This window comes from Gossypium hirsutum, chromosome D11, assembly GCF_007990345.1.
Source record: "Gossypium hirsutum isolate 1008001.06 chromosome D11, Gossypium_hirsutum_v2.1, whole genome shotgun sequence".
NCBI lineage: Eukaryota > Viridiplantae > Streptophyta > Magnoliopsida > Malvales > Malvaceae > Gossypium > Gossypium hirsutum.
In genome coordinates this window covers 54,158,615-54,169,136 of record NC_053447.1, presented here as the reverse complement: position 1 = coordinate 54,169,136, position 10,522 = coordinate 54,158,615, and the positions used below count along the sequence as shown (strand labels likewise).

The 10,522-nt window shown below is 33.8% G+C and overlaps 1 protein-coding gene across 1 annotated transcript; it reads right to left on the bottom strand.

The window, feature by feature from the left end:
- Positions 1 to 2,083: 2,083 nt before the first annotated feature.
- LOC107963416 (uncharacterized) lies at positions 2,084 to 2,915 on the bottom strand. The gene is made up of 2 exons (XM_016899940.2): positions 2,796 to 2,915; positions 2,084 to 2,607 (listed from the first exon to the last, which is right to left on the bottom strand). Exons 1-2 carry the CDS (start codon positions 2,796 to 2,798, stop codon positions 2,170 to 2,172), a joined length of 441 nt encoding a protein of 146 aa, XP_016755429.1. The 5' UTR covers positions 2,799 to 2,915; the 3' UTR covers positions 2,084 to 2,169.
- Between the last annotated feature and the right edge of the window lie 7,607 nt (positions 2,916 to 10,522).

Here is a 10,522-nt window from a genome sequence, read left to right as displayed (position 1 = left end):
CCTACATTTTTTATTGAAAAAATTAGAGATAAATTATGTAGTTGGGATGCCAAGCAACTCCAGATTGCAGGAAGGCTCACTTTGGTATAGTTTGTCCTTTTCTCTATTCCAAATTATTTTATACAATCCATGCAAATCCCAAAAGGAGTATGCAAGGAAATTGAACAATTGGCGAGACAATTTATTTGGGGATTTGATACTGGAAACTGAAAAATGGCTCTAGTGGATTAGGAATTTCTCTGTCAACCTCACAAGTGTAGAGGTTTTGGAATTCGACAACTAGAGGATCAAAATGCCTCATTCCTTTTAAAGTTGGGTTTCAATCTTGTCTCCAAAAAAAATACTTTGTGGGTACAAGTCATATAATCCAAATATCGAATGATAGAGGTAGTCCCAAAAAAATCATACATGGAAATTGCTCAGCTGTTTGGAGAGGAATTGCAAAAGTTTGGCCATTACTAAAAGAGAATATATGTTGGTCCATTGGAATAGGGGCCATTGTTAGATGTTGGGAAGACTCATGGGTCCTAAAAATATGTCCACTCAAAGCACATTCATCACCAATGGAAGGATTAGATCTAAAGTGTTTAGTTAAAGACATGGTTACAGAAGAGGGTTCACGAGACATTGCAGCATTTAGGAACTGGCTGAAAAAAGATATAGTCCGGAAGATTACAAGCATTCTTCCCTCGTACCCCTTAACAGGCCCAAACAAATTTTTTTGGATTCACATGTCCAATGCAGAGTTCTCAGTCAAAAGCGCATATCAAATGCTAAGAGAAAGCACATGGAATGAGCAGGATGGTAAATGGAAGGACATTTGAAAATTCCGAGGACCGCAATGGGTTTGGTTTTTCTTATGGCTAGTTTATAAACAATGTCTACTTACTAACCTTGAACAAGTTAAAAGAGGAATTATCCAAACTGAAGCCTGCCCAATGTGCTATTGCAAAATAAAAGACATTTTACATTTCGTTAGAGATTATTCGGTTGCTAAAGGCACCTGGAAATTGATCGTGCCAGAAGCAAGATGGTCTCAGTGTTTCTCCAATAATCTGCTTGAGTGGATTAGGACAAATTTAGGAATCCATGGACAATTGATAAGGCATGGAGTCCCTTGGTCAACGCTTTTCAGAATTTTAATATGGCGATTATGGAAAAATAGAAATCTATTTGTCTTCTAAGGACTCCCATAGAGTTCTATGGAAGTTATTAAAGCTTTAACAAGTTAGGCAAAGCAGTATAATGAAGTCAGTAGTAGGGAATTACTTAGGAGTAGTACTTTAGATTATCTTTCAATGAATTGTTTAAATAATAGGATAGGAGAATGTCAGTTCTTGTAAAAGTTTTTTAGAATTTTCTTTCAAATTTTTTTAAATAAAATTTATATGATTAAGGTTTGGGTTTGGATTTAAAACTGAATTGAAACAAAGAATTAACTAAAATCTTACAAATTTTATTGAAATTTAAATATCATATATTAACTGAGATGGGATGTAGTCATTTTAAACAATTCTTTTTATTCAAAGTCGACATTTTTTATTCTACCTTCAAATTTATTCTGCTAATAAAATTGAATTGCACCAATAATAGTAAAGAACAAGAAAACAAATAGTTTCCATTCAATATAAGTTTTATTTTTCAAGATTTTTAGAACCTTAAGTTAAAACTTCAATAAGAGATGAAGATGAGAAATTATAATTAATTTTAATTATATTTAAATAAAATTTTAAGTATTTATTAGAAAATTTTTTAAATTTTTTAATATTTTATTTATTAATGAGAATTGTGATGCATTGATGGTGCATTGAATTCATTCACCCGCAATACATTAAATATTATCCTATTTATTATTAATAAAATTATAAATAAAATTAATATTTTAATAATTATTAATGTGTTCTGTAAAAAAAATATTATTAATGTGTAGATTAATGAATCACGGGATATCACATGCTAAATATATTATTATACTTATTCTTAAAAAAGTATATTCATTTTCTAAGGAGTCATAATCATATTTTTTTTATTCATTTATTAATCCAAAGGAAAATACTTTTAACCCAAAAGAAAATACTTTGAAAAAGTATGTGGCTCAGGAGTAAAGACTGGTTAACCAAATTTATTCATTATTTAACAACTCATAAAATTCCGTAAGCTACTCTCAACCTACTGAGCGTGGCCACCACCGTTGCCACCGCCGCTTCCGCCAGCTTCCTTCCCAAAATTAATATTGGTTCCATCGAGACTGTGATGATCACCACCAGAGCTACCGTCATAGCCTCCACCATTTCGGCCATCTGTGGGGCGGCTCCTGCATGATTGAGCTTGGTTAAGTGCTAGAGTAAAATCCCTCATAGCTTCCTCTATCAATTCCTTCATGGTTTCGTCGTCAAGTTCCTGACCGTTATTCTCGTTAACGTTATCACCTCCTGTTGCCAATACAACGTCCAACAAGTCATCGGTTATTTTTGCCATGGCGTTATACACTGAAAGTACTCTCTTATTTTCTGCAAGTGCACTTTCGGCAGGTCTCAGCAATGCTTCTATGGATGTTTTCTCGTTCCGCTTCATTTCCAGTTCAGCTTTCATGGTTTCAAGTACGTCCTGCATCCAACATGTAAAAAGGAGAAAAAAGGAGTAAAAAGGTAAGAGTTGGACGTTGCATGGCGTTTAAAGGGGGAATAACAAATGGTACAATACCTGCCAATTAATCTTTCATATAAATAATTAGCTTAGGTTATAAAAAGGAAAAAGAAAACACTGAAATTAAGATTATAAAGCGAAATGTTTACCATCTGAGAAAGAGTTATGAGGAGAGCCGGGAGAATTGAGCGTGAAAATTTGAGGATGATAGCGTGTAATTGAGTAATAAATTTATAGGAATCTTCGGGCGTGAAAAAATCACGTTCTAAAAAAGCGCGTATCTTTCGTTAATGAAGTCTATAACTGATATTAAAGAATTTCACTATTTGCGTTCCCTACGGTATCCAAAGAGAACAAATAAAGAAATAAAAACCCTACTAATTTTCTATTATTTTTGCTTTCAAGTTTGGACAGAGACTATTTTTTTTTTTTAAATCAACTATTATTTGAAACAAAAATGCAATAACTCCATATATATATATTTTGTCCACGCAATAACTCCATATTTAGATGTGACATATGTTAAGATAGTTACAGTTAACTCTCTATTTATTTACAAGATGGGCCTCTTTCGTATTTAAAAATGCTACGCTTATCTTTCACTATATTAGTAGATTATTCGAGCCAAAGTTTAGCTTTTAATAATTTTTAAGTTTCGATTCCGTCAGGTTTGTCCATGAGAAAATTTATCCTTCGAGCAAAACGTAATGGTCAACCATTGTTAAAAGCTTCATTTGGATGATACTTTTATTTTTAAATAAACCAAAAGTACTAAAATAGCATTAATTAGGCGAAACTTGTTTGATTTCTCTCAATGCTTACCTCACCAAGCACCAACTTCTTTGATTTTGTGTTATTGTAGTACATTTCATTCTTTATGTGATATTTTAATTTCTTAAGACATCAACCACAGGTGACCGTCTAAGATAGCTTTCAAGTCTGAAGTCTCAGTTCACTCCAATTTTGCCTCTCGCTACTAAAATCATCTATGGTGACCAGAATTCCAGGCTCCTAGATACTATTTTCTCCTTCTCTGATGATGTTATCCGTGACTCCAAAGCTGCCCAAGTTACATGGGATTAGAATTCCATGAAGAAAAGGAAGTGCTGCTGAGACATACATCTCCATCATTTAGAGGAAGATGGGGATGTTCTCTCGGAGCCTCCCCGTTAAGTGGGATTTGCTTTGACAATCATCTACCAGCTTTATGAAATTAAAGACATGAAGTCATATTAATCTCCATGGAATTTCGACCTAATTTGAACCTGATTAGAATTTGTTATTTTATTTAAGCTTTATTTCGGCCTAATCTGTTTTTTACTCATTATGAATAGTTTTATTTAAGTGTATTTGTTTATTTTAAGTTGTAAAATTCGGTCCAAACCCACATAATATAGGCTAGACGAATTTCCCTTAGTAAATTTAGTTTTTACTTATTTTTTATTTCATTAAGCCCAACAATGGAAAAGGTTGCTGCCACCCAAAGGCCTTTAAAACTCCTAGTCCATTTAAGAAAACTTAATTCCAGCCTATTACTTGTCTATATAAGAGCTGCCGCCCCCATGTAAGACACATTCATTCACTTTCATTCTTTGATTAATAAGATTTTTACAGTATTTCTCTTGCAAGATTTTTTAGATTTGCTTTCACAGTTAAGCCCTCCTTGCATTCTTTTTTGGAGTTTGTTGAAGTCTTTCTTCAATAGGTTCCATAATCATTTTTTTCTTGATTTTGCTCATATGAATCTTTTTCTAATGTTCATCAATGTGTTGAAATTTTAGGTTTTAAGGTCTAAATATTTCCCATAAAAACCTAAACCTATCTTAACATTCAATAAACTTTAAAACCACAAATCAATTACTCCATTCTTATTCTTCTCTTAGTTACTATTTCAATTTGTTGAGATCTGTTAATAACTTCTTGTTTTGTTATTTTTCAAATACAGAGCTATTAATCCAAATACAATTTTGCTTCTTTGGACTCCAAAACAACTTCTTAAATAAGATCCAAGCACCCCTTAATCAAATCTCCCTTTCTTGATCTCTCTCCCTTTGATTTCTATTTATTTTGAGTTGATTACTGACCGGTTTTGAATATTTCTTTCCATATTTGTTTCAAAAGCCTTAAAACTCATCAAGAACGGTTTTTTTCTTCTAAAGAAAGCATCCTTACATCAAATCTTGGGTGCCCATTGATAACCAAGTCATTCTTTCCTTTTTCTTCTTTTTATTCCTTTGGTTTGCTTGATTTCTAATTTGTTTTTGCTTGCTTATTTCAGATTTGTTCGAACACTTAAAAATCCTTTAAGAATTGTTCTTTTGGATTCATAAAGACTTTAATTGATCAAATCTAAAGAGTGCATGTCCATTCCAATCTTCTTTGCTCGATTTTCAAGATTCATTGGTTGTTTTATTTGTTGTCAATTTATCTAATACATTCTTGGTTTCTTCTTTCGTTTCCATATTGCTTTGCTGATAAGAAAGGGTTTTCCTTCATTCTTTGGACCTTTTTCTTCACACAACTTGAAAGATCTCGATCTTACTCCACTTCTTATATCACAATGACCCTGTATCCAGCCTCAGTGGAAGAACAAGCCACAACACTTTGTTTCCTTAAACTCCACGAAATCAGATTATAGACAAGAAACACAATGTAAACTATAGTGGACAAGCAATCATCGTGACCACCAACCCAGTCAAAGTAAAAAGCATGAAGCATTAGAGGATAATTCTTTAAAAGTAACGAACCTTAATCAGACATCTTAACTAGATAACATAAAATACAACTTTCCATGGCCTAGTGAGTTTTTCTTGGAAAACTTATAAATTGAGGCAACTTGTTGACAATAAATGCAATATCTGTTTGAATTATTTAGTGTTTTCAAAGCTATTTTTCTGTTTCAATAAGTCTTATTCTTTAAGAACAACTTTCTGCATTTTTTTAAACTAGTGGAGATCCTTATTTATAGGTGATATAGGTGTTAGTTGTGATTCTATATTTGTCATTTGTAAGGCTATAAAAGCCTCTCTCTTCAATAAATGTGTCATTTATTTCCAGCTTCCACTTGATTTTAACTTAACATTCTGGTATTCGAGCTAGGTTGTTGAGGAAATAAGTGGATATGGGTGAAGAAAGAGTGAAAAGTCTTACAGAGATACCTCATTTTGATGGTCTTCACTACGACCATTGGAGTGAACTGATGGAGAATCTATTGAGGTCCAAAAGATTGTGGAACCTAGTTGAAAAAGGCTTCGAGGAGCCTAAAACAACGACTATGCAGATCATCACACAACAAACACAGATGGACGAGATAAAGATGAAGGATCACAAGGTCAAACACTATCTATATCCAGCCATGGATAGTGTTGTTTTAGCAGATTTTAGACAGACGAACCTTCAAAATTGTTTGGGATTCTTTAAAAAGCAAGTTTGGTAGAAATGAGAGAGTGAAAAAGGTCTCTTCTCAACACCTTAAGAAGAGAATTTGAGGTGTTGGAAATGAAGAAAAGAGAAACAATCAAAGATTATTTTGCTAAAGTGATGGTTGTAGCAAACTAGATGTGGAGAAATGGGGAGATCATGTCTGACTCAGTGATCATGGAGAAGATTTTGCGTACTTTGATAGAAAGTTTCACCTATGTGATAGTATCTATCAAAGAGGAAAAAGATACAGGTACCATGTCAGTTGATGAATTGCAAAGTTCATTATCTATACATGAACAGAAGTTTAAGAGAATAGAAAAAGAAGAAGATCATGCCTTAAAAGCTGTTGTTGGTAACGAAAGGTTTGAAAGTAGAGGACATGGCGCAAACTCATACAAAGTATGTGGAAGAGGCAGAGGGAGATCATTTGACAAAGCCCAGGTAGAATGTTATAAATGCCACAAATTGGGGCATTTTCAGTATGAATGTCCAAGGTGGGAGAGTAAAGCCAACTTTGTGGGACTTTATGAAGAGGAAGAGCTACTCTTAATGTCGTATGTGGAGACACATACCTCACAACAAGATGGCGTATGGTTTCTTGATTCGGGATGCTCGAATCATACGAGTAGAAACAAGAAGTGGTTTTCTCATCTTGATCAAAGCTTTCGACACTCCGTCAAGCTTGGAAATGTTATAAAAATTGTAGTAATGGGAAAAAAGAAGTGTTAGATTAGAGATTTGAGGCACTAAATAGGTAATCTCTGAAATTTTCTTTGTTCCAGATCTAAAAAATAATTTGTTGAGCATAAAACAACTTCAGCTGAAAGGGATAGATATTTTGATTCAATGGGGTGAGTGCAAGTTGTATCATCCACAAAGAGGAATCATTGTAACAACCAAAATGACCAAAAATTGGATGTTTGTGCTTTCAGCTATTGTTTTACCATGCTCACAACAATTGGTTTCATCATGCTTCCAAACTACTACAGAAGATATATCTCATATATGGCACTACAGGTTCGATCATTTGAACTACAAAAGCTTGCGTATGATGTAGTCCAAAAGGTTAGTTCGTGGCTTACCAACAATCAACATTCTAAACAAAGTATGTACTCATTGTTTGGTCGGAAAGCAACATAAAGAGGAAATGCCAAAGAAGAGTTCATGGAGAGCATCAAGAAAGTTGCAGTTGATACATTCTGACATTTGTGGACCAATTACATCGATTTCTACATGTGGGAAGAGGTACTTCCTTAGTTTTATTGATGATTTTAGTCACAAAATTTGGGTCTATTTCTTGCATGAAAAATCAGTGATGTTTGAGGTATTTCAGAGCTTTAAAAAATATGTTGAGAATGACAGTGGTGAGCATATAGCTTGCTTACACACATACAAGGGTGGAGAGTTCATCTTTCATAAATTTAATAATTTTTGTATGGAGAATGGTATTCGCAAGCAATTGACTGTAGCCTACACCCCGCAACAAAATGGAGTAGCAGAGAGGAGGAATCAAACCATTATAAACTCGATTCGAAGCATGTTATCTGAAAAAAAATGTCCCAAAAAAGTTCTGGGCAGAAGCAATTCAATGGTGTACCCATGTGATGAACAGGAGCTTTATAGTAGTTGTGAATGGACAAACACCAAAAGAGGTATGGAGTAATGTTACACCTTCTGTGGATCATTTTCGAGTGTTCGAGTATGTTGCCCATGTACACATACCTTAAAAAAGAAGAACAAAGTTAGACGAAAAAAGCTATAGGTGTGTTTTCTTTTATGTGAGCAATGAATCCAAGGCTTATCGATTGTATGATCCAGTTTTTAGGCGTATTGTGATAAGTCATAATGTTATTTTTGAATAAGATAAAGGTTGAAATTGGAGTAAAAATTTAGAGGATGCAAACAAAGAGTTGGAATAGGAAGATATTACTCTTGAGGATGATGTGAGTGAATATGATGTCATTGTACCAAACATAGATGAAGTAGTTGGAGAAGAACTACCAAGTCTGAACATTCCAGCTGCAAATCAATGGAGGATTAGATGGAAGAATAGAAGAGTACCAGAGTGGCAAAAAGATTATGTGACTGGCGTAGGACTAGGCATTTCTGATGAAGATGAAGAAGTCAATAACTTGGTTCTATACACCACAGCAGATCCAATCATTTTTGAAGAAGCTATTGTACGCAGAAAATGGTTTGAAGCTATGAAACTAGAGATTCAAGCCATTGGAAAAAAATGAAACATGGGAATTGATGGAATTATTGGCTGGTGCAAAGAAGATCGGAGTAAAATGGGTGTTCAAAACCAAGCTTAATGAACTTGGCGAGATTGACAAACACAAAGCACGATTAGTGGCGAAGGGATATGCCTAGAAATATGAAATTGATTATAATGAAGTTTTTGCACCAGTTGCAAAATGGCATACAATTCGAATGGTGATTGCAATAGCTGCGCAAAAAGGTTGGAATATCTACCAACTTGATGTTAAAAGTGCTTTCCTTCATGGATATCTAGTGGAGGAATTTTTTGTTGATCAACCGTGTGACTTTGAGAGAGAAGGGGAGGAGCATAAAGTCTACAAATTAAAGAAGGTCATGTACGATATTAAATAAGCTCCAAGAGCATGGTATAGTCGCATTGAGTCCTATTTTACAAAGGAAGGTTTTGAAAAGTGCCCATCTGAACCTACTCTTTTTATTAAAACTGATTCAAAAGAAAGAATTTTGATTGCTAGTATGTTTGTTGATGATCTCATATTCACGGGAAATGATGAAGAAATAATTAAAGCCTTTAAAAATTCCATGATGTGAGAATTTGAAATGACTGATCTTGGAAAGATAAAATACTTTCTTGGAGTTAAAGTGTTACAAAATGATAAAGGCATATTTATTAGTCAAAGGAAGGATATTAATGAAGTTCTTGAGAGATTTGGTATGTTAAGGTGCAACTCTGTTAGAAGTCCTATTGTTCTAGGAATAAAACTCGTGAAAGAAGAAGATGGAATCAAAGTAGATGTCACTGGTTATAAGCAAATTGTAGGGAGTCTTTGATATTTAACTACAACCAGACCAAATATAATGTATGTGGTTGGACTGGTGAGTCGATATATGGAAAAACCTACTGAACTTCATCTTAGTGCAACAAAAAGAGTCATTCGATATATAAAAAGAACATTGGAGTTGGGCATTTTGTACAAAAAAGGCAGAACTTGCGAGTTAGTTGGTTACACAGACATTGATTATGCTAGAGATCAAGATGCTAGAAGGAGCACTTCAAGATATGTTTTTCTTTTTGGAGAAAGTGTCGTTGCATGGCCTTCGAAAAAACAACCAGCAGTGACCTTATCTACCACCGAAGTAGAGTTTGTAGTAGCAGCGTCATGTACTTGTCAAGCAATTTGGATGAGAAGAATCTTGGATACTTTCAATCATCCTCTAAAAGAAAGTATCACATTATGTTGTGACAACGCCTCCACTATCAAACTATCAAAGAATGTTGTATTGCATGGATGGAGCAAACACATTCATGTAAGGTACCACTTCCTTCGTGAATTGTCTAATGATAAAGTTATTGAGCTTGTCCATTGTGGAACAAAGTAGCAGACAACAGACATCATGACTAAGGTGTTGAAGCTGGAGACATTTGAAAAGCTTAGGGAAAAACTTGTAATTTGTGGAGAAGTAAACTGACTGCAAATATGCAGAACAATTTAGGGGAGGAATTGTTTGAATTATTATTTAATGTTTTCAAAGTTGTTTTTCTATTTCAATAAGTCCTATTCTTTAATAACAACTTTCTACATTTGTTTAAATTAGTGGTGATCCTTGTTTATAGGTGATCTAGGTGTTAGTTGTGATTTTATATTTGTCATTTATAAGGCTATAAAAGTCAGCTTTCTATCTTCAATAAATGTGACACTTATTTCCAGCTTCCACTTGATTTTATACTTAACAATATCTAGGCAACTAAGATGTAAATACTATAATATTTCAACTACACTCTTGTATGTCGTGGGATTTAGAAAAGGAGAACCATCATTAAGGACCAAACATAAACCACTAGTTATAAGTGTCCTCATCGATTTTGTAGCCTACCATGTTGGTCTGTTCAAGTATCTTATAAAATATATTTCTACTAGTTAAGGAAGAGACCAACAGGTGAGTGAATAATTCCAACACTTAGAAAAAGCTATAGATCATTAAGATCTTTTATAGAGAATTAAGTACAAAACCATATGATAAATTCTTCAATATAATGTGAGTGGTTTCCAATAATAATGAGATCCTCAACATAAGCAACAAGGTTGACAATAACTTTAAAATTTTCAAAAATGAAGAGACAATGATTACATTGGGTATGGTAAAAACCAATAGATAAGAGATAAGTTTCAGTTCATCAGTACAATGCATGCGAAGCTTGATTCAAGTGACAAGTAGCTTTATGGAATCGACA